The 24,792-nt window shown below is 46.9% G+C and overlaps 1 protein-coding gene across 5 annotated transcripts in view; it reads left to right on the forward strand.

Annotated features, from left to right (window-relative positions):
• The first annotated feature begins 3,430 nt into the window (after nt 1–3,430).
• The window catches only part of CCNJL (cyclin J like), a 54,090-nt gene continuing 32,728 nt past the window's right edge, over nt 3,431–24,792 (forward strand). The window contains exons 1-2 of one of the 5 annotated variants that reach the window (XM_070517136.1): nt 3,431–3,750; nt 4,506–4,620. In XM_070517136.1, the coding sequence (XP_070373237.1) occupies nt 4,558–4,620 (63 nt within the window). In that variant the 5' untranslated portion in view covers nt 3,431–3,750; nt 4,506–4,557. Of the gene's footprint in view, nt 3,751–3,774; nt 4,126–4,505; nt 4,621–24,792 lie in introns of those variants that run through there. The other 4 variants (XM_070517134.1, XM_070517135.1, XM_070517133.1 and 1 more) reach the window with 4 other exon arrangements.

A 24,792-nucleotide genomic window follows, 5' to 3' on the forward strand; every position in this document is an offset into this window, starting at 1 on the left:
ATATCACGATGGGTCTGTATCGTGGGACTCTGGGATAACTGTGCAGCGCTCGGGCACTGCCCGGAAACAACCAAGAGGAAAAACAAGTTGCAGAAGGATGTGTACCATAAGCTGCCGTTCGTGTAGAAGGAAAAAGGCATGAATGTCGGTGCTGGTAAGTGTACAGATCATTTCTGGAAGGAAACACAAGGTGCTGCTTGTCCTTGAGGGGGAGGACGAGGCCTGGGACCACAGTGAACACATGTACATTTCACCGTATATATTTGTCATGTGAAAACTTGTATCATGTGAAAAAGAAACAGAGAAAGGAAAATTAAAGTGAGTATTTGATAATATTAGATTAATTTGTCCTCTGAGGAAGACTGGGACGGTCAGAGAAAAAAACCTTTTTTTTCTCATTTTCTACACAGGACAGCTGGGGACAGGTAGGACGGTCTTGGTTTAAATCTTTGGTTCCCAACTTGTGAGCTTCAGAGAAAGGGGATAGAAGGATGGTAATTGGCTCACAGTAAGCACCTGACAAAAGTTTAGTTTTTGAATGAATGAATGAATGAACGAATGACTACTTCTTGGCTCGGTCGGGTGGTGGGTGGGAGAAATGACTCCAGTCACTCGTGCCCCTGCCATCCGCCGGAGGAAGCCTCTCCCGCTGAGGGCACTGACACCATTTCTACCTGTGGACAGTGACCAACAGTGCAATGTGTTTTCATTCTTCAGAGATTCTGGGAAAACCAGAGACTGCCGAGAATGATACAGAAAGGACTGAAGACTGTGAATGACATTTAGAATCCGCTTAAAATGGCCCCCGGAGCAAAGCCTGAAGCTTCTGCCTCCTCCTCTTACCTATCAGGACTCCTGATAACTGAGAGCTGAAGTTTAGGAAAAGAGGGCTCCAAAGTTGTGAATAATAAAGGCTTTCCTTCTTTTGATGTGCCCTGTATAGACAGATTATTGAGAAAGAACAATACTGCTACTGAAAAAAAAAACCAAAAATGAAACAATACCATGAGTTGTTATTCAGTGGAAGGCCACTCTAGTAAGTATGTCATGTGAGATTTTAAAATAACATTCACTTTTTTTCTGATTATGAAAGTAATGCACATTTCTTGCAGAAAAATTAGAAAATATAGCTATATTAGAATAAAAAGTAAAATGAAATTTCCCGTAATCCTACCACTCTGATTACACAGTTAATATTTTTATGGATCTGCTTTCATTTCTTTTGCATGTGTGTGTGAATGTAGTACAGTTGGCATCATACTCTAATCTTTTTCACATAATATAATGTGAACATTTTCCCAAGTCAATACTCACTCTCTTAAAAAATATTTTTTAAGAGCCAAATCCTTATTTAACCAGTCTCTGCTCGAACAGTTCAGTGTAATAAAAAAGGATTATGATGAAATCCCCTGTAAATAAAACTTTATACTCATCTGCTTATTTTTTTGAATAAATTTCCAAAAGTGGAATAGTTGGATCAAGTGATAGATTTTTAAACTTTCTGAGTTCATTTATCTTTTAGAAATATGGTGTTAATTTATATTCCCAACAACACTGTATATGTGTCAACGCTGCATGCTACGTTTTTTAAAATCCTTGACAAAGGTGCATGCCTCTGTTTCCAAAAAATTTTCAATGTCTTTGGTGGTGAGTATGAGCACTTTAAAAATGATATTTATCCATCTGAATTTCTTCTTTCACTGCGGGCCTGTTCATCCATTTCTGCATTTTGGGTGTTGGTGTTTGAAGTACTGATTTATAAGAGATCTATACAGTAAGATCAACCTTTTGTCACATTTGCTAAAAACATTTTCTCCAATTTGTCATTTGCCTTTTTTGGTGATATTCGGTATGTTTAAGTCTTGCATATTTATTCAAATATATATCCTCATTCTTGCCTTTGGTTTCTTCCTATGCCTTATTACCTGGGCCTTCTCCTCTGAAATAATTCACTTATGTGTTCCTTTAATTCTCTGGTGATTTCTGGTGGTGGTTTGTAGTTTTGGGGCTTTGAGGAAATTAATTCATATATAGGAACCCACAAAATGGAGGCCACCATAGTGGGCCTGCTCAGGTCACAAATCTAAACCTAAGTCAGCCTGTACCTACTGGAAACATCTGTCAAGGAAACCTAACATACAACAATCACAGATCTCCACCTCAGCTTTAGTTAGCTCACCTTGCCCTAGAAAGTAAGACCCGATAGCCTTCTAGGAAATCCCCAGCCTCCTAGGAGGTCATGCCCTGTTTCCACATTGCCTCCTCCAACGTTCTGTAAAACTCACTCTTGCCCAAAATCCCGGGGGGAAGAGCGCTCCACAGCTCCTGAGGCCCTGTACTCCCCACCCCATGGATTGTTCTCCCTTGAATAAAGGACATCAAACTCATCACTAAATTGTTTTCGTTTTGTCATTAGACAGGTTCTTATATTTATTTTGGTGGTGGTTTAAATAAATACCTAGTTTTACTTTCTTCCCCCAAATTAACTAACTGCCCGAGCCACATTGATCATCTGGTTAATTTTTACGTATATCGTATATGTTTCTAGACTTTCAATTATTCCGGTGATGCTTCTCCATCCATTCGTGTATCGACACCACACTGTTTTAATTATAGCTTTGCAATATGTTTTAAGATTCAGCGATATGTCTATTCCCATTTTCAAAATTAAAAATCTTAGCTTTTTGCACAGATATTCTTCCATTCAAGTGCTAGAAAAAGTGTTAAGTCTCATCCTCTCCCATCTACTCACAACCATTAGAATTTATTAAAAGAGTTAATTTGGGTAAAGTTGCTATTTTCACCTCCTATTTCTTCAAGCCTTTCTTATTACGTTTCAACCTTTATAACTTCTTCATGAAGAGCCTGCACTTTTTAGTAAGTTTATTCCTAGGTTTTTTACAGTTTTACAAGAATTGATAATTTTGGGTTTTTTTCTTTTTTAAGTTAAAACTGCTCTTTAAGCTCCAATTAAAGCTTACCAAAGCTGACTTTACGATTTTTTTCCAGGTGGGTATTTGCTTGCAGGAAACTAGTCAGAAACCAAAGGCTCTTTAGCAGCAGCTAGCTATTATGTTCCTTCTATACTCGGCATGGCGGTTATCCCTTTATGCGAATTATCTTATTTAATGATAGAATATCCCCAGCGGGATGGTGCAACTTTTATTCTCATTTGACACAGGAGGGTTCCCAAGCTTCGAGAGTCTGAGGAACTTGGCACAAACCACCTAGTTGGTAGGTGGATTCGATCCCAGGACTGTGAATCTCCAAATCACAAATACTGTGCCATCAGATTAGCTGACTGAAAAGAGTGCCTTTCCGAAAACAATCAACTGAATTAAAAAGACAATGCTTTCCACCTACTGGACCGTCCCAAAAGATTGCTTTTCCTCCCATGTGAGGCGTAGATCAACATGTACTTTGCAGGAGCACAAGAAATCCTAGTTGACTTACTGAGCCTCCTGTAGAATTAGGGACTCGTGGATAATTAAGAGTGGCTTTTCTGGAGCTTTCGTGGGAACCGTCCGTTTGGAAATCTACCTCCCCAACACAGGACAGGATAAAACAAGAAAGAAAAAACAGGTGGAACGGACGTAAACTCGGCTAGAGCAGCGCACGCGGGAGACAGAACTTTCTGGGTGCTTCCCGCCCGCGCGTTTCACGTGTGCTGCGCGCAGGTGGCGCCGCGGTCCCTGCGCCCCCGAGTGAGCCGGCAGGGTGCCCAGGAGGCCACCGGGAGGCTCGGCAAAGGTGAGAGGAAGCTCTCCACCGGGGCGGGGGAGGACGGCTGGCAGGAAGCGGAGCCAGCGCTGGCGAAAGAAAAACTCCAATTCCCAGCCCCCCGCCCCGCGGGGTGCGGGGCCGGCGGCGCATGCGCGAGGCCCGGCCCCCAATTCCCCCAGCGAGGGAGGGAGGCCCCCGGCGGCCCGGAGGCTGCGAGCCGCGGCGGGACCGAGCGCACGCAGGGGCGCGGCGGCGGCCGGGGCGAGCGGGCTGCGGGGGCGGCCGTCGGGAGCGGGGAGCGCCCCGTGCGGTGCCCGCCGCGTGCAGGCTCTCGAAGGCGCCGCCGGCTCGGCCCTGGGAGGGGCCCGGCGCCCGCAGCCCCCCACGCCCGGAGAGGGATGCGTGAGTTTCGCCCCGGCTCGAGGGCAGGATGTGGGAGCAGGACAAAGGCTGGGCGGCGGGGGAGGAGTTGGGGACGGCGAGCCGGTGGCCGCCGCCGGAGCCCCAGCCTCGGGCGAGCTAGCGGCGACGGCAACTTTCTCTGCAACTTTTGCAAAAGGGAAGATAGAAATTCTGCAAGTTCTCGCACAGCTCCAGGTCGCCCCAGGTCCCGCGAGCAGAGGGGAGGGGGCACCACAACCTCCCCGGGACAGGAGGCGACCGCCAGCTCTGCCGAGCAGGGCAGGAAAGGGTCCCCGGGCGGGGACGAGCGACGATAGGGATGCCGGGGGTCGGAGCCGGGGGGCGCGCTGCGGCCGCTGAAGTTGCCCGTGTCTACGCAGGGTGCGCCCGGAGAGCCCGGTAGCCTCGGATCGCGGCGCTGCGCACGCGGTGATGGATGAGCCGTGGTGGGAAGGGCGCGTCGCCTCGGACGTCCACTGCACCCTGCGCGAGAAGGTCAGTCCCTCCCCGCCCTTGTCACTTGCAGGACTGGGTAGTTAAAGTCCCTTCGCTCTCGATTCCGTGTCCTCAGGTCATCCCGCGTGGGAACTCAGAATCCTTGGTGCCTTGCTTTCTTCCTGCCCTTAGCTTTCTCCCGGAGTGTGTGGGGGGAGAAAGGAAAACGAGATTGGAGAGTTTAAGTTGATTCTTCTGATTAGGAGCCCGGAGCTCCGGCCAATTAAACAGAGATAGTCACTGTACTCTTAAGGCAGTATTTCCCGTCGTATTGGCGCTCGAGATTATTTTAAATGTCACATGAATGGACTTTAAAAAAAATAGTGTATTTTAACGTACAGTTAAAAAAATGTATCTGGCAAATTCTGCGTAGGATAAATGATGCTCATTTTCCATTTATTGTAACGATGTAGCAGATCCTTTTAAATGTAAGTAAAAATAGTGACTCGATAACAAAGAAATATTAGGTAAATGAAATTTAAGAAACACCAATCTAAATGAAAGAGGCTACAAAACTAGGAGGCTGTGGGGAGAAAAACACAAACTCCCCTGCCAGTTTGCCTCTGGTGGCAGAAGGTGGGGGCAGCTGAAATGTGATCGCTCCACTCCCCTCGCCTCAAAGGAGGGGAGCTGATGGCTCCTGGGAAGGTGGAAAAAGTCCCGGTGGGCTGGAGGCATGGCCAGTGTGTCTGGCCTGCTGCCTGTGGGCTGAGACAGGGAAGGGTGGTTTGGGGAACAGGTGAGAAGTAGAAGAGTGTGTATTGGTTTCCTAGGGTTGCCGTGACAAACTACAGTCCCTCGGTATCCGCGGAGGTTTGATTCCAGGACCCCCGCGGATACCAAAACCCGCGGATGCTGAAATCTCTTATATAAAATGGCGTAGTGTTTGCATATAACCTAGGCAACATCCTCCCGTATGCTTTAAATCGCGTCTAGATTACTTATAATACCTAATACAAGGTAAATGCTGTGTATAATGGTTGTTATACTGTATTGTTTAGGGAATAATGACAAGAAAGTAAAGTCTAGCACACCTTCAGTACCGTCGCAACCGTCAGCGGAACCACGTGCGTAGGCCTTTGCATCTGCACTTGGTTGAATCCGCGGATGCGGAACCCGCAGATCCAGAGGGCCCACCGCGCCACAAATCTGGTATGAGGGTCTTAAAACAACAGAAATTTGTTGTCGCAGTTCTGAAGGCCAGAAGTTCGAAATCAACGTGTTGGCAGGGCCATTCTCTCTCTAAAGGAGGGTCCTTCCTTGCCTCCTCTTAGCTTCCGGTGGTTGCACACAATCCTCAGTATTCCTTGGCTTGTAGTTGCACCCCTCCAGTTTCTGACTCCCTTGTCACATGGCTGTCTGTCTGTATGTCTCTGTCTGTTTTCTCTCCTTATAAGGACACCAGTCACTGGAATAGGGTCTACTTTAATCTGGTATGACCTCATCTTAATTGAACTAATTACATCTGAAAAGACCCTTTTTCCAAATAAGGTCACATGCTGAGGTTCAGAGTGGACGTGAATTTGGGGTGGCTGGGGGATGGGATGCTATTCCACCCAGTACAGGGAGGGAGAAGAGGCCTTCCTAGTGGGGCTCCTGGGTCTCTGTACCGACAGGTCCCACATCCAGTGCACTTGCACCCAGTGTCTGTGGAGTTCTGCTTAAAAAGTCACCAGCTATGTGGGATTTTTTCCTCATTAGGGAATAGCTGTCTTCCAGCCGAATTAATTATTTTTTCTTTTTTCCTATATCTACTAGCCTGTCCCTGTCTTGTGCTGCTCGTCCAGGCTTTCCTGGGCTTCCCTGGGGCTTCTTCCTGGAGCAGGATGGCCAAGGTGCAGCACATTCTAGGCATCTGAGAGGAAATCCTGGTCTCGAGGGTTCAGTTAAAAAGCAGGGGTGGTGGGATGGAGCCCAGGCTGCGCGGTCTCCGTCCTTTTCTGGAGGTGGTGGCTGAATGAATTAGTGAGGGCCGCTGTGGAAATGGGGCTTCCTTGTTTATCACAGGCTCGAGTGGCTGTCAGTTCTGCTTATAGCTTGGGAGGAATGACTTTGACCTAATTCGCCCCTTTCTAGCAGGCAGGATTTCTGAGAGCAGTATAAACTCAGCTGGCTCGTTACCTGAGAATCCCCAGCCTTTTATACGTGAGTGAGTGTTCTCATCTCGCCTCCAGCCACTCAAAGGAGCAGGGCAGGCTGCTCCCCAGTAATTGTGCCTCACCCATGCCATGGGGTCATACTCCTTCACTGTTGGGCCACCCACCTCAGAGGGTAGATGGGTTTGTCCAGGTTTTACAGGTTAGAAATAGAAAACTCAGGGGTTGATGCTCAGGGTCACCAGTGACTTGAAGCTGGTCGTACTAGGGCAAACCCCAGGTTCTTTTTTTTTGAGAAAGATTAGCCCTGAGCTAACTGCTGCCAATCCTCCTCTTTTTTGCTGGGGAAGACTGACCCTGAACTGACAATCCATACCCATCTTCCTCTACTTTATATGTGGGACGCCTACCACCGCATGGCATGCCAAGCGGTGCCATGTCCGCATCTGGGATCCGAACCGGCAAACCCCAGGCCGCCGAAGCAGAACATGCGCACTTAACCGCTGTGCCACCGGGCCAGCCCCAAATCCCAGGTTCTTGTAGTTATAATGTCCCGCCTCCCCAGTGTATTAACTATTTTTCTCCTTTATTTCCTTTCCCTCTTGAAAGAAGCAGATGCTTCTGGAGAAGGTTTGGCTTAACAGAGAGTTTGCAGAGAGAAGTAAAGACTAGGGGGAGCCCAGAACCACGCCGGTCTCACCTTTCTTGAGGAATGAGAGCTGGCCATTTCTTTTTTCCCCAGAGTAATTTTTTATTAAACATCTGTCTAATAAAACTTTTCTTATACTGTAGAACAACTTTACAAGTGTCTGGCACACAGGAGACACTCACAGTTTGGTGAACGTTGCCAGATGGACGCAGAGCCTGTTTCTGTGTGTGCCGTTGCGCTGTCGTCCCAGAACCAGGAGCACTTACTCTCGGCAGACTGGTGCAGGAAGCAGGCTGGGGTCGGGGGGATGGCGGGAGCCCCGCTTCATCAGATGTGAGATTCTAGAAGAACATTATACTCCAGCACGTAGGATGTGCCACTGGAAATGAACCTCAATGTGGGATGCAAGCCAGTAATGCCAGTGAAACCCTGAGCTGCTTATTTAACCTTTCTAAACCTCTTTAAACCTGGCCCCCATTGCCCATTCTTTCCACAATAGCCAGAGCTTGGATCATGTCATTCCCTGCTTAAAGATCTCCAGTGTCTTCTCAGTGCACTTAGAATAAAATTCCCAGTCCTTACCACTACTTGTGTTACTTGATACGAGGGCCCCAGCCTGCCTTCCTCCCTTGTCTCACCTGCTCCCGCCTGACCTCCTATCTCCTCCTTGAATAATCAAGCTTGTTTGTGTTTCAGGGCCTTTGCACTATCTGTTCCCTCTATTTGTAGTCGACTTTTCTCATTACTGTTCCTCTGAGTCACTGTGTCAAACCATCCTATTTTGTTTTCTTTGTAGCATTTACCAGTATCTGGCATTGTTTTCTGTGTGTTCATCATCTTTTTTCCCACACTAGAATATATGCTCCACAAGAATAGGCCTGTGTCCATGTTGCTCAGTGCCGGGCCTTTGTGTCTAGAACAGAGCCTCCCGGATCTGTGTGCAATGACGAGAAGAAGAATCTTCTTTACTTTCCTCTCTGTCAATGGGGGTAACTGTGTTATAGGAGTGTTAGGAGTAAGTGAGAGAACCTAAGAGCTGTGTGAGACATGTGCTGGGTACCTCTCGGGTGTCATGCCTTTCCACTTCCGATTGCTGCCTGTGAGCACGACGGCCCTCTCACGTAGTGCATTGTCAGGGTAAGGCCTGGGGTTTGTGACCACCCTCCAAGGGTTTACAAGTGTGACAGATAATCCTCATAAGAAAGGCAGCATTCTGCCCTTGGACTATTGGACAGTGATGGGGTTGAGGCTGGGGATGGCAGCAGTTTGCCAAAAGTTATGTCCTGCTGAGGGCTGGGGCCCACGAGCTAGGCACCATCGGCAAGATCTGACAGCCCAGCTAAGGCGTCCTGACTGGTGAAGGGGAGAATGAGCTCTCCTCCCCCGCCGGTGCTCTGGAGCAATCTCTCTCTCTCAGGTCACCTTTATCCCATGCCCAGCCTTAAATTGCTCCTTTGATCACCCTTCCTGGCCCTACTGCTTCTGCTGGAGCAGACCTAGAGCCCCCCACTTCAGCTACACCCCGTCTACCCCGCATCTCACCTTTCTGCTGGGTCTGGGGGCTGCCAGCCAGGACAGGGGGTCAGGTTTCTTGCTGTTAGACCTGTGCCCTTGAACCTCTTCACTGAACACGAGGGGAGGAGCAGATCAACACCAGGCCGGTGGTGATAATGAGGCTGGTGGTGGTGTTTTTCTGGTAACCAGGTGTATGCCCTGGTGAGTATTCAGATGACAACTGATAGCTACCTTTTTTTTTTTGTGAAAGATGCATCCACCTAAGTTTAAACTTAGCAGGTTCTGGACGCACACGATGGAATTAGGGCATGGTGTGGCTCTCAACTTGAGGGCCAACTTCCTTGTCCTTCAAACCTCTCCCCTCTGCCATGTGTCCCAGCTCCAACCTCATGCATGCTTCTCACTGTCCCTGTCACCCTGTGTAGTCGTGTGTCCTGCCCGCTAGACTTTAAGCTCCTTGCAGCATGAGGTTGTGCCTTGTGTCCCAGCATTCCCAGATGAGTGTACCGTGTGGAGAGGGGCCGAGGGATGTCCACCGCCTCACCTGATGCAGACACAGGCATTGTGAGAGCACAGAAGGGAAGGACCAGGCTCAGATGGATTCTTCTGGGGCCCATGGAATGGGTATGTGGGAAGGCTTCCCAGAGACCCTACGTCGGGGCTCTTAATGTAAGGAGAATTCCTGTAGGCCAGCTTGCAGAGGTGATGTGGGCAGCCCCCAGAGGTGCATGAAGACAGACAAAGGGTGCAAGATGGATTGACCAGTGGGGTTGGGGGGCTGGATGAGATGTCATGCAAGGTGGCATCCAGTTTGGTGACTCCTTGACTCCGGTGTGTCACCTGTCTTCTGTAGGAAGCTGGTGACAAAACAATCAGAACTTGGCGTTTTCTCGAGTCCTTCATGTCTCAGAAGACCGAAGGGCTCAGTGTACCCGTGACACGCAGCTGAGACTTGCTCTCTCTGCACCTTCTCTGTGGAAGAAGCAAATTAGCTTGGAGCCTTCTTTCCATCTGTAAACCAGGAAGTGATCCCTGTCCCACCGGCCTCCCAGGTGACGCTGGAGAAAATGACGGGCATGTTCCGTCAACCTCTGGGGCCTCTGGATTGGGGACGGGCAAGGGGCTTGGCAGGCGCGCTGGTTGGCTGGGGAAGCCTGGGCTCTCTGAGTGAGGGAAGGACACAAGGCTTTGGGCTGGCCCTGTGCCCTTGCCCTTGACTTGTTCTTTGTCTTCCTAAACCCCATGGCCCCTTGGGTAAGAGGAGTGCAGCCAACCGCTCTCTCATGTATCTGAGAACCTGGCAGAAAGAGGTGATGCTATGGGTCTGCTTTTTCTCTCTTCTCATTTTTAAGCAATTAAACACACACACTCAGAGTGGGATCTTTTTTTTTTTTTACTTGTTTGTTTAGGAAACTGCAAAAATAAACACAAGCAAACAGAAGAAGGTAAAACCCACAGTCCCATCGCTTGGGAGTAATCTCTGTTGACATTTTGATGTAGGTTCTGTTCTTTTGTGTGTGCGTTGTCACAGAACATTTTTATTTTTGAATTTCTTATGGTAAAAATGGAAAACCTCTTGTCTCAAAACTCTTTGTTCATTTTGCGTTTTATCATGCACGCATTTCTATATCGTTCTTCCCCACTCAATTCCTGGTTATTGGTCATTAGCAAAAAATGAGAAACAATCAGTTGTGTTTATTTAGAATAGATAATACACGAACATTGTAAAAAAAAGTTCAAGCTGTCTGTGGGGGCTGGCCCTGCGGCATAGTGAAGTCTGGTGCACTCTGCTTTGGTGGCCCAGGTTCACAGGTTCAGATTCCAGGCACAGACCTACACCACTCATCAAGCCATGCTGAGGTGGCAACCCACATACAAAGTGGAGGAGGATTGGCACAGATAACAGCTCAGGGATAATCTTCCTCAAGCAAAAAGAAAAATCTTTGGGACTGGCTTGGTGGTGTAGTGCTTAAGTTTGTGTGCTCCACTTCACTGGCCCAGGGTGCACAGTTTGGGATCCTGAGTGCAGACTTAGACACTGCTCATCAAGCCATGCTGTGGAGGTATCCCACGTACAAAATAGAGGAAGATTGGCAGAGATGTTAGCTCAAGGCCAATCTTCCTCACCAAAACAAAAGAAAAGGAAAAGAAAACAAAACAAAATTAAGCTGTATAAAAGACCAGATAGTGAATAGACTTCCTCTGTCGTGTTCCCCTAGTTTTTTCTTCCTTGGAAGGTACCACTGATCCCAGTATCTCATGAATCCTTCCAGAGTTATTCTGTGCATAAACAAATCAAATGTGTGTATGTTCTAACACAAGTGGTAGTATCATTTACACACTTTCCTGTACCATGTGATTTTTTTTTAATGTTTACATTTTAATAATTTAATATTTTCTGTGAAACCACTGAACACAATCTCCATGACCAGAAGGGACTTTTTTTTGTCTTTTCTGCTCATTGTAACAATAAAGATATATAGTAGATAACTCAATAAATTTGTTTTGAATGAATGAATGGAATATTTCTTTTTGGTCATTTTCTATCCAAATGTACACATTTTATTTTACAAAAATGCCATTAGACTACATTAGTGTTCGCTAACAATTTTTTTCTTAATTGTATATACTAATGACGTAGTCCTATGTCATTAACTATTCTAGAATATCATGCATAATGTTTTATTGTATGGATATACCATGATTGAATGCGATGCTTCAATTAACTTGTCTTGTTGGGTATTTAGACGGAGCTGTTATTCATTTTCTAAATTGAAGTATAATTTATATACAGTACAGTGTACAGATCTTAAGTGTGCATACAGTTTTGAGTCTATAGTGAGTTTTGACAGATGTATACACTCATGTAACTACCACCATAATCAAGATATGGAACATTGCCATCCACCTAGAAAGTTCTCTGTTGCCCCCCTCAGTCACTCACCGCATCCTGCTCCCAGTCAATCACTGATCTGTTTTAGTCTCTGTAGGTTAATTTGTCTTTTCTCGAGTCATATAAATGGAGTTACGCCTGTGTATGCCTTTTTTTGTCTGCCCTTTTTCACGTAGTGTAATGCTTTGAGATTCATCTGTGTTGTATCTATTAGGAGTTTATTTCTTCTTATTGCTGAGTAGTGTTCCTTTGTATGTATATAACATAATTTGCTTACCAATTCCCCTCTTGATGGTCTTTTGGGCCATTTCTAGTGTACCATTTTACACAGCACTGTGGTGGGGAGCCTAGTCTGTGTGGATGCTCATGAGAATAAATTCCTGAAATGGAATTGCTGGTCACAGGGTATGACTCTAAGAACTTTGCACATCAGCAGTTAATATGTTCCCAAAAGGTCGGCCCAGCTTGTGCTTGCCCCAGTGGTGGGGGAGAGTGCCTGCTTCTCAGCAGCTTTGCTAACTCTGGATATTAGCCTTTAAAAAAAAAATAGGTCCCTTTAGATGGTGTCTCTTGCCTGTGCTTAAAAGGAGCAGGAACCCAGAATAGGAAAATCACTGCGGGATGGCGGGGCAGGAGGAGGGAACTCTGAATACTTTCCAGCATCTGGGAGACCTGTCTGCAGCAGGGAACCAGCCTGAGGCCTGTGTCGGGCTGCTTGAGGGCTGTGAAGGTGACCCTCAGCCCTGGCCAGAAAACTCCCATGCTCCCTCTTAGCCCCATCATTGCAGTGTGTGCTGTCCACTGCTCCCAAAGGGCAGTTCCTTGGAAACTGAATCCTTCTGAGGCTGAATTGGAAACTGAATCCTTCTGAGGCTGAATTTGAATTGTCTTGAGGCACTGGGTCCCTTGCAGGTCGCTGGAGCAGATGGTGCCAGAGTCTAGGCTATCTTTGTGATAGGGACGTCCACACTGCTACCACCAGCTACTTAGTCCAGAAATGGTCATCCAGTGACTTGAGAGTCTGAATTGGGGAAGACAAGAGGGGGATGGGAGGATCATCAGAACAGAAGCTTCTGGAATTGGATAGATTCAGTTGTTATAAGGAAAAGTTGGAAAAAACGTGACTGCCCATCAGAAGGGAGTTGGTTTCACTGTGGTTCATCTATCCACTAAAATATGGTGGAGTCATTAGACGTGATGTGGTCGATAACTTTGTATGATGGCAATTGATTTTTCTGATCATTGTAAAAAATCCAAGCTACCGGGAGTGCTTCTGACGCTTTGGAGTAAACCACGGCTTTTTCCTTAACTTGTTATTATAGAAATATTTAAAGATACGCAAAGGTAGAATGAATCCTTCTGTACCTTCCACCCAGCCCGGAACCTGTTTCATCTCCTTGCCAGACAGCATGTCACTTCACCCAGAAATATCTACTAACAGATAAATATCTACTAACAGCTTTTTTTTTTAACATAACAACTGTGCCATTATTACACTAAACAAAATTAACCATAATTCTTTAATATCTTCTATTGCCCAGGCCATATTCAGTTCTCCCCAGCTGTCTCAAAAATGGCTTTTATAGTTAGTTTGTTCAAATCATGATCCAGATCTGTGCATTAATTACATTTTTAAAAGATTATTCTTAAGTGTTTTATTCTCTAATGGTCCCCCGTCCTCCATCCCCTTAAAAGTTTTTTTTTTCATGCCATTGATTTTTGGAGAGAAACAGGTCATTTGTCCTGATGAATGTCCCCTGTTCTTGATTTGACCTATTGCTTCCTCTTGATATCATTTAACTGAGCTCGGTATTAACAGTTTGGTTTATATAGTTCCCCACTCTTGTGGATTATAATTTGCTGTAACCTACTTGTTCTCTAGCTGTTAGCTCAAACATCACTTCCTCTGAGGAGCCTTCCCTGACTCCCAGACAAGGACAGGGCCGGGCCCCTTGTGATGTTCTCAGACCACCCTCGATTATTCCTTCTGCGCTCAGCACAGTTTGTAATTATACGCTTCTTAATGGGATTGTTCCATTTGGATCTGGCTCCATCCCTAGATGGCGGGCGGGGGCTGTGTCTCCTCAGATCTCAGCAGAGCAGCTGCTGCATGAGAGGGCCCACCCCACCCCCCGAGTTGGTATGTGCTCATCATGGACACCTTATCTGGGGTCTGTGCCTTACAGCCCACACACTGCCTTCTGGGAGTTTGCTGTCCACAGTGTTGTGGGGTGGGTAGCACGGCTGCTGCTAACTTCATTCTGCTGGTAGAGAAACAGTCTCCCAGGACTGAAGAGCTCGGCCAGGGTCTCCCTGTTAGATGGAAGAGCTGGGGCCTTAAAACCTGTGATCCACTGTCCAGAGCCTGGCTTTTGACAGGCAGAGGACTCGCAGTCAGTCTTGAAGTCAGTGATGGTAAACTGTGAACTTCCCCTCCGGTGGGCCGACACCCTGGGCGGCCACGGAGCGAGGTGAGAAGGCGGGGGTTCGTGGTACAGAGCTGTTGCCTCTGGAGTTGAACTCTCTCGTTGGTCTCTCCTTTTGTGTTAACTTTCTGTTCCGAAAAAATTTCAAACTTGCAGAAGAGTTGCCGGCAGAGAACACAATTGTGAACATTTTAACACATTTGCCTTATCGTTCTCTTCTTCTATCTTTGTACGTTTTTTTTCTGGAACGAAGTTGCAGACGTAATAACCCATTATCCCTTAATACCTCAGGGTTTATTTCGCATAGTTAATTTTAAGATGGGCCGTGAAGCGGTTTCTGGGGGAATTTATGTCAAGCCACTCGAAACGTCTTCCCGGGTGTCAGGAACCTCCCCGGAAGCCTGTTTTGGGAGGAGGGGAGTCAGCATTCTGGTCAGGAAGGAGGAAGCCAAGTGGCCACAGGTAGTCTTGGTTGACTGTGAGTCTGGGAAGGGCAGTTCTGGCTTATTTCTGTGCTGCACCATCTCCGTGGCTTATTTAGCAGAGAGCCTCTTTATCCAGCAGCTATTAACTGAGCCCCATGTATAGCCTGCGGACCCCTGGGAGGCTCTGCCAGGACATACCCGGACCCAACTCCCACCCTGGGGGCCCTTAGCACAGCTGAGGACATGGTCGTATTAAACCAGTTACGGCCATTCCATTTGTTGGTGGCTGTAATAGCCAGTGAAAGTTGGTAATGACTGCCCACCTTAATGGGTGCTGAGAGCTTGACATACCCCCTTCCAGTATCTAAGTCCTCGGGCCCCCTCTTGTAGTGGGTCCTGTAATTATCCCCATTTTACAGATGGGACATGCTGAAGTTTAGAGACTGAACTAACTTACCCAAGGCCGTACAGCTAGTACTGTAGATGGCAGAGCCAGAATTTGGACCCAGGCAACCTGGCTCCAAGCTCACACTCACACCACTATACCAACAGCTACATCCCGTTCCCTAGGAAAGTGTGAAAAGTTCAAAGAGGAGGTGCTGTTTGAGCTGGGTTCAAAAGGTGAGCACAAGCTGGCTAGACACAGAGAGGTGTGGAGGAAGTCCATCTCCCAAAGCCGGGGGCAGTGGATGATGGTCACACATCAGTGACCTGTGAGGGGCAGCCCGGTGAGTGGGGAAGGAGAGGGAGATGCGCCAGGAACATTGACTCTGGAGATGCAGTCTCCGTAGATGTTTACACTTATCCTGAGAGCACTTGGAGAGCTGTGAAGAGGGTAGGGGCAAGGCAGTGCCAGACCACTGGACAATGGCCTTGGCCTTGGCAACCTGGGTGTTGGCAGTGATTCAAAGAGATGGCATTTGAACCAGGGCAGGAAGTGAGGAGACCTCAGAATTTTAGAAAATAGGATCAAAAGGGCCAATTAAGGGGCCAACCCTGTGGTGCAGTGGTTAAGTTTGCACACTCCACTTCGGCAGCCTGGGGTTCATCAGTTCAGATCCCGGGTGCAGACCTACACACCACTTATCAAGCCATGCTGTGGCAGGCATCCCACATATAAAATACAGGAAGATGGGCATGATGTTAGCTCAGAGCCAATTTTCCTCAGCAAAAAAAGAGGAGGATTGGCAGCAGATTTTAGCTCAGGGCTAATCTTCCTCAAAAAAGAAAAAGGGCCAATTAACAAAAGGACTGAAAGATTTCAAGTTTCTTGCTAGTTAGAACAAAGTAATTTTCCATTGCTGAGCACAATCAGCCTTTTTCACAGTGCATTGTTCTTAGACTGCTCCTTCTAGCAATGACTAGTTTCTCTGTAATCTTTAAGGACCCCCCACTGACCACCACAGTAAGGGAGTTGGTGTTTATTGGGCACCTACTATATGCCGGACCCTGTTGAGTGCCTGATGCACATTATCTCATTTGATTATTAAAGTTGCTTTAAAAAAAAGGATAAGTTAAATGTCCTGACTGAAGCTCAGTGCATGTTCATTCTTGCATTCAACACATATTAGCAGCTGACCGGGTGCCAAGCACTGCTAGCCACTGGGGATGTAAGTGACGAACAAAACAAAGTTCTCTACCTTCATGGAGCTTAGAGTCCAGCATCAGGCTCAAGTGAAATGCTTGTAAAGCACAGATAGGTGCCCAGGACGTCTGATTCAGTAGGTCAGAAATGGGGAGAGTAGTAGGTTTCTAGGGCCGCCTCAGTCTGGCTGGCTTAAAACGACAGTTCATTCTCTCACAGTTCCGGAGGCTGGAAGTTCGAAGTCAAGCTGTCTACAGGGCCGTGCTCCCTCCACAGGCTCTTGGGGAGGATCCTTCCTTGCCTCTTGTAGATCTGGTGGTTTCCAGCATCCTTGGCGGTTCCTTGGCTTGTAGCTGCATCACTCCATTCTCTGCCTCTGTCTTCACATGGCCTTCTTCCTGTGTTCGTCTCCACCTAGTTTTTCCTCTGTGTGTCTGTCTCTGTTTTCTCCTCTTGTAAAGACACCAGTCATTGGGTTAGGACACACCCTAATCCAATACGACCTCATTTTAACTTGGTTGCATCTGTAAAGACCCTGTTTTCAAATAAGGTCACGTTCTGGGTAGACATGAATTTTGGGGGTCACTATCCAACTCAGTACAGGGGGGGTGCCTCCATTTTTCAGGAGATTGCCAGGAGATTCCAATGCCTGTGGTCAACTGACCACAGTTGCAGAAACCCGGGACTAGAGACCAACAGGAGAATGGAGTCCTGGCTGGGGTGACTGGAGGGTAGTGGTGGTGATTACCCTACTGACCCGTTTTGGGCTGCATGGTAGGGTCAAGGTGCCAAGGATGGAAGCCATCAGAAGGAATCTGGAAGTTGGGGACAGGAGCTCCAAGTGTGGAATGGAGAGCTTTTGAGGCCACAGCTTAGTAATGGTGACCTAGGAAGAAAGGGGGAGACATCCAAGGGTGGGACGTGTTACAGAGAACTAGGAAGGGGGCACGTGATGACCCCTGCCCCTAGGTAATGGAGGGTGTGGGAGAAGGAGGGGAACCCCAGTCAAGGGGGTGTGGGACGTGGTCCTATCAGGAAGCTGCTGAAGTGAAGACCTTGGGGGTGTTTTATGAAAAGGCCGTGAGTGTTGTCCATGGGGGTGGTGGGAGGGCTTAGTGGCATTGGTGGGAAGGAGACCACCAAGAGGGGACACACATGACTTTGGCCACAGTTGGATGCCTGGCAGCTGTAGCCGTGCCTGGTGCAGAGTATGCCCGGAATGGCAGTGGCTCTGGCTCCTGGGAATGAGGAGGTGTGTCCTGAGCTGGCCCCCCTGCCCTTTGCTGAGTTCAGGGGGCTGGTGAGAGATGTGGTGGCTGGGGGCACCTTTCTCTCTGCTAGAAGGAAGCTAAGCCGGGTGTCAGCAGGAGGGGATGTCACTGGCATTGTTGGCTTTTTGTGCCGGGGGCCTCCCTCTCGAGAGAATGTTGAAATAGTGTTCCCACAGAGATGTCGATTCTTTACCGAAAGTGCCTCCTTGGGCTTTGTGAAGCAATAGGGCAGAGAGGGGAAGGAGGGTGACCCTCCAGCCTTGCAGGGCCTCCCGGGTCAGTGGTGTGTACTCCTGAGGCCTCTGAGGAACCCCTCCCCTTTCTTTTTCCCTTTCAATTTGCAAGTCTCCGCTTCCTGTTGGTCACCTTGGTTACCCATGGTGTTTCTTCACATCTTGCCACTCTTTGTTCTCAGGCAGACGCAACCCCTGGAGCTGTTTCCCAAGCAGCTGGCCCAGCGCCTGGAGGCCCAGCCTCCCTAGGGAGGCAGCAGTTGGCAGCAGTGAGGAGGAGCTTGGTGGGGAGCACAGAGGAGACCCAACGTGGTTTTCTGTTCAGTGGCTATTGTTGGGGAGCAGCTCAGCCCTGCGCTGCACCTTGGGCTGTTTCTGAAGTGGCTGTCACACCCCAGGCCTGGCCAGTTCCTCTCGTGTCTGAGTCCAGGATTTGCCACTGACGTGAGTGTGGCCTTGGCTCTCACACTTCTGTGCCTCGGTTTCTGGGTACTAATGCTAGTGGTGGTCCGGCTGCCTGGGCCCACCTCAGGAGGCTGGGTGTTGGGATGGAGAGCCTAAAGTGAGTTAGAGTTGTCAGGGGGCCATGGTCTCCTGAGAGAGAGAAGTGGGGGCATGCGTGCGCCAAGAAGCGAGACTGGAAGGCCTGTAGACTGACACATGCACGTCTTTGCAGTTCTTTCCCCGCTGTGGGGTTGCTGGTCATTTTCATTTTCGTTATTCATCTGTATTCTCTGAAATTTCTGTAGTGATGAGATATTTTATAATTGGTTAAATGTAACATTATTTTGGAAGGAAAACACAAACAAACCTAAACTGTCCTGTGGAGCCCCCAAAACATAGTGTTAAGAGCATGGAGTCAGAAAGCCCAGATTCTGTTTCATCATTTATTAACTGGGTGACCTAATCAGGTTATGTCACCTCTCTGAGCCGTCCTTGTCTGGAACACAGCAATGCTCATAATGCTCACCTCGTGGCCTGTTGGAGGATGAGAGGACGAAATGCATGGAACACAGAGTCTAGCCAATGAGAGAGAGAGAGAGATAGATATATAGATAGAAAAGCTTTCAAATTATATATATAATACATATTTATAAAATGGAAGGTTGTATAAGACTATTCATCATAATGAGCAATTCCAAGCACTCGTGAAGACCCGGGGGAGGTGCAAGAAGCTCGGGGGGCTGAATTCCAGGGAAAAGAGAAAACTGTCCTTGCCTTGGAGTGGCATTTGCCTCAGTCTACCCAATAGCGACAGAGAGTTTCCAAGGAGGAACCAGATCTGTGTTTTCGAAGGATTGGGAGCTGCCAAAATTATAAATATAAATATATGTAAAAGATATATATGTAGTCTATATAAGAGATGGGGGCATTTAGCCTTGGGCCAGGTCCCTGCCCACCCCCCCCAAGTCGGCACGTAGCCCTTGGCTGCCTGGGGCTTCCGTGAACTGGCACCTGCAGCCTCTTGTGCCTCTCCTAGGCTCCTAGTCCCACGGCCGTGTAGAAGTTCTCACCAGGGCAGTTCTGCAGGTGGAAGCTGTGGTTTTTAATCTCAGTGAGCTTTTCAGTAAATCTCTCAGCTTAGAGTCATCAAATTATTCGGCATTGAGCCAGGGATTCCCACCAGCCTCGCCTGGCGGATGTGCTGGGGTTGAATTTTCCCCAGTGCCCCAGTGCCCAGCCGCCAGCACCCTAAAGCACCCTTTCCCGGAACAAGCTCTCTGAGGTGTTGTTACTCTGCCCCCGCAAAAGGGGCCGGGGATGGTGGAGGTGGTGGTCTGTGGATAAATAAATTTACCTAGAGTTTCTCAAAACTAGATGTTTTTTCCTCAACAGATGTTTCAGGGCTTCTAATGGGCTAATGTACGATTCCTTTGAGTAAGCAGCAATGTAGTATGCACTGCTTCCCAAACTACTGGCCCACAGAACCCTTTTCTTCAAGGAGTGTATCTTAGGACTGGGGTATTGTGGAACACACACTGGGAAACGTTACCTTTGAAAGGACTGAATGTAGAGTACATAATTTGTAATTCTTGAAGCTCCCAATCCTCTCTAAACAGTGACCTGCTTCGTCCTTGGTAACCCTCTGTTGCTACAAAGTAGACTGAGGCACATGCCACCCGAAGGCAAGGACAGAGCTTTTTCTTTTCCCTAGAATTCAGCATCCCCTGGAATCCTTGTACCTCTTCTCTGGTCTTCATGAGTATTTGGAATTACTCGTTATGATTAATAGTTTTTATTCAACCTAAGATCAAGAGCAAATCTTTTTCTTTTTTTTACCTATTCATTTCAAGTATTTGCCATTCCCCAAATTTGGAGGGTTTGGTAATTATCGAGTGTCCTTTGTGTCAGGTATTAGAGTCACAGAGCTGAACAAGGTGAACCCAGATCCTGCCCTCTTGATGTTTTATAGTGAAGGGTTGAAAGACAGTGAAAATGGATGGATAGATCGATGAATGGATGAAAAGTCCTTGATGCCTGGGGAGTGTCTGACAGGGGCATGACCAGGGGACACTCTTTTCAGAAGAGACTTTTTTTTTTTTTTTAATGTTATGATAGATTACAACCTTGTGAGATTTCAGTTGTACATTTTTGTTAGTCATGTTGTGGGTACACCACTTCCCCCTCTGTGCCCTCCCCCCACCCCCCCTTTTCCCTGGTAACCACCGATCAGATCTCCTTATCAATATACTAATTTCCACCTATGAGTGGAGTCATATAGAGTTCGTCTTTCTCTGACTGGCTTATTTCGCTTAACGTAATACCCTCGAGGTCCATCCACATTGTTGTGAATGGGCCAATTTTGTCTTTTTTTATGGCTGAGTAGTATTCCATTGTGTATATATATCACATCTTCTTTATCCAATCATCAGTTTCTGGGCATGTAGGCTGGTTCCACGTCTTGGCTATTGTAAATAATGTGCGATGAACATAGGGGTGCAACGGACTCTTGAGATTTCTGATATCAGGTTCTTAGGATAGATACCCAGTAATGGGATGGCTGGGTCATAGGGTATTTCTATTTTTAACTTTTTGAGAAATCTCCATACTGTTTTCCATAGTGGCTGTACCAGTTTGCATTCCCACCAACAGTGTATGAGGGTTCCTTTTTCTCCACAACCTCTCCAACATTTGTCACTCTTGGTTTTGGATGTTTTTGCCAATCTAACGGGTGTAAGGTGATATCTTAGTGTAGTTTTTTTTTTTTTTTTTTTTTATTAATGTTATGATGGATTACAAGCTTGTGAGATTTCAGTTGTACATTTTTGTTAGTCATGTTGTGGGTACACCACTTCCCCCTCTGTGCCCTCCCCCCACCCCCCCTTTTCCCTGGTAACCACCGATCAGATCTCCTTCTCAATATACTAATTTCCACCTATGAGTGGAGTCATATAGAGTTCGTCTTTCTCTGACTGACTTATTTCGCTTAACATAATGCCCTCGAGGTCCATCCACATTGTTGTGAATGGGCCAATTTCGTCTTTTTTTATGGCTGAGTAGTATTCCATTGTGTATATATACCACATCTTCTTTATCCAATCATCAGTTTCTGGGCATGTAGGCTGGTTCCACGTCTTGGCTATTGTAAATAATGCTGCGATGAACATAGGGGTGCAACGGACTCTTGAGATATCTGATATCAGGTTCTTAGGATAGATACCCAGTAATGGGATGGCTGGGTCATAGGGTATTTCTATTTTTAACTTTTTGAGAAATCTCCATACTGTTTTCCATAGTGGCTGTACCAGTTTGCATTCCCACCAACAGTGTATGAGGGTTCCTCTTTCTCCACAACCTCTCCAACATTTGTCGTTCTTGGTTTTGGATGTTTTTGCCAATCTAACGGGGGTAAGGTGATATCTTAGTGTAGTTTTGATTTGCATTTCCCTGATGATTAGCGATGATGAACATCTTTTCATTTGTCTATTGGCCATATTCATATCTTCTTTTGAGAAATGTCTGTTCATGTCCTCTGCCCATTTTTTGATCGGGTTGTTTGTTTTTTTGTTGTTAAGCAGTGTGAGTTCTTTGTATATTATGGAGATTAACCCTTTGTCGGATAAGTGGCTTGTAAATATTTTTTCCCAATTAGTGAGCTGGTTTTTTGTTTCAATCCTGTTTTCCCTTGCCTTGAAGAAGCTCTTTAGTCTGATGAAGTCCCATTTGTTTATTCTTTCTATTGTTTCCCTCAACTGAGGAGTTACAGTGTCCGAAAAGATTCTTTTGAAACTGATGTCAAAGAGTGTACTGCCTATATTCTCTTCCAAAAGACTTATTGTCTCAGGCCTAATCTTTAGGTCTTTGATCCATTTTGAGTTTATTTTGGTGTGTGGTGAAAAAGACTGGTCAATTTTCAATCTTTTGCATGTGGCTGTCCAGTTTTCCCAGCACCATTTGTTGAAGAGACTTTCTTTTCTCCATTGTAGGCCCTCTGCTCCTTTGTCGAAGATTAGCTGTCCATAGATGTGTGGTTTTATCTCTGGGCTTTCAATTCTGTTCCATTGATCTGTGGACCTGTTTTTGTACCAGTACCATGCTGTTTTGATCACTGTAGCTTTGTAGTATGTTTTGAAATCGGGGATTGTGATTCCGTCGGCTTTGTTTTTCTTGCTCAGGATTGCTTTAGCAATTCGCAGTCTTTTGTTGCCCCATATGAATTTTAGGATTGTTTGTTCAATTTCTGTGAAGAATGTTCTTGGGATTCTGATTGGGATAGCATTGAATCTGTATATTGCTTTAGGTAGTATGGACATTTTAACTATGTTTATTCTTCCAATCCATGTGCAAGGAATGTCTTTCCATCTCTTTATGTCATTGTCAATTTCTTTCAAGAAAGTCTTGTAGTTTTCATTGTATAGATCCTTCACTTCCTTGGTTAAGTTTATCCCAAGGTATTTTATTCTTTTCGTTGCGATTGTGAATGGGATTGAGTTCTTGAGTTCTTTTTCTGTTAGTTCATTGTTAGTGTATAGAAATGCCACTGATTTATGCACGTTAATTTTATACCCTGCTACTTTGCTGTAGTTGTTGATTATTTCTAATAGTTTTTCTGTGGATTCTTTGGGGTTTTCTATATATAAGATCATGTCGTCTGCAAACAACGAGAGTTTTACTTCTTCGTTACCTATTTGGATTCCTTTTATTTCTTTTTCCTGCTGAATTGCTCTGGCCAGCACCTCCAGTACTATGTTGAATAGGAGTGGTGAAAGTGGGCACCCTTGTCTTGTTCCTGTCCTCAGTGGGATGGCTTTCAGTTTTTGTCCATTGAGTATGATGTTGGCTGTGGGTCTATCATATATGGCCTTTATTATGTTGAGGTACTTTCCTTCTATACCCATTTTACTGAGGGTTTTTATCATAAATGGGTGTTGGATCTTGTCGAATGCTTTCTCTGCATCTATTGAGATGATCATGTGGTTTTTGTTTTTCATTTTGTTGATGTAGTGTATCACGTTGATTGACTTGCAGATGTTGAACCATCCCTGTGTCCCTGGTATAAATCCCACTTGATCATGGTGTATAATCTTTTTGATGTATTGCTGTAATCGGTTTGCCAAAATTTTGGTGAGGATTTTTGCATCTATGTTCATCAGTGATATCGGCCTGTAGTTCTCCTTCTTTGTGTTGTCCTTGTCAGGTTTGGGGATCAGAGTGATGTTGGCTTCATAGAATGTGTTAGGGAGTTCTCCATCTTTCTCAATTTTCTGGAACAGTTTGAGGAGAATAGGTATTAAGTCTTCTTTGAATGTTTGGTAGAATTCTCCAGAGAAGCTGTCTGGTCCTGGACTCTTATTTTTGGGGAGGTTTTTGATTACCGTTTCTATTTCCTTACTTGTGATTGGCCTATTCAGATTCTCCATTTCTTCCTGATTCAGTTTGGGGAGATTGTAGGAGTCTAGGAATTTGTCCATTTCTTCCAGGTTGTTCAATTTGTTGGCATATAGTTTTTCATAGTATTCTCTTATGATCTCTTGTATTTCATTGGTATCTGTTGTGATTTCTCCAGAAGAGACTTTTAAGCTGAGATCTGAAGGAAGAGTGGGTCAATAATGAGAAGTAAAACCAGAGGCAGTAGAAAATAACACAGTGCAGGACACCAAGGGTTAAAATGAAGACTTCCCTTCCTCCCGTAGTATGAGAAACCAAGGGTGACTGGCTGACTTCTGCACTGCACGTGACCTTCAAACGCCTCTGAGGTTAGCCTCAAAATGCCAGCAGAGCCTGTGTGTCAAGAGCACACGCTGAATTTTTTCGTCTATCTGTCCAGCGACCGTGACAGGCCGGGGTCCCTGCCCAGCAGTCCCGGCTGTGGGCTCGGGGTCTGTTTAACTGCACTTTGGGGTGGGCGTTGCCCGTACCCGCAGGCACTTGTGAGCCCAGCACAGGGGTGGGGTGTTTGCCACCTCTGCCAAGGTCAGCGCCTCTTGGGGGGAGGGGGAGAGCAGTGGAGACGAGACACAGCCAGGAATCTTCAGAGGCCTGTGCTGGCCGGCCTGCTGCCTCTGTCCGGAGCTTGGTCGGGGCCTTTGTGTAGGTGTGATTCACTGGTGCTTGGCCTTTCCTGGAGCCCTGTGCCGCTCAGATAATCCTGTTTCTGCTTCAGAACCTCCGGGCAGAGCTCTTGGCAGAGTGGTTGACACCCACCACCTTCCTTCCCCCGAGAATGGCTCTATCTGGTCTCAGAAATGCTGGGGTTTCCCACTCAAGGGGGCAGTCACCCCCCACCCTGTTGGTTACCCCAGAGAAGGAGGCAGGGCCAGGCGGCGGGGGAGGAGGGCAGAGCAGGCCACAGGCGCAGGGACGATCCCCCAGTTGGTGTTTGCTCCAGTCACGGCTGTGTTCATCACATGAAACACTCCATTTATTCATTCGAACGTTCATTCACTCCTTCAGCAGATGCTCATTAGCCCTAACTCTGTGCCAGGTACCAAGGGTACACCCAAGACCTGGAGAGGGAAGTGGTGCCCTCCCTCACGGAGACCACATTCTGGGGGGTGGGGAGGACATTTAATAAACAGGCCAACACTCAGCAGGGATGCGCCCTGCAGAGGTGTGGGGTGCTGCAGCCGAGGAGGGCA

Source organism: Equus asinus, chromosome 9 (assembly GCF_041296235.1).
Source record: "Equus asinus isolate D_3611 breed Donkey chromosome 9, EquAss-T2T_v2, whole genome shotgun sequence".
NCBI classification, from domain to species: Eukaryota; Metazoa; Chordata; class Mammalia; order Perissodactyla; family Equidae; genus Equus; species Equus asinus.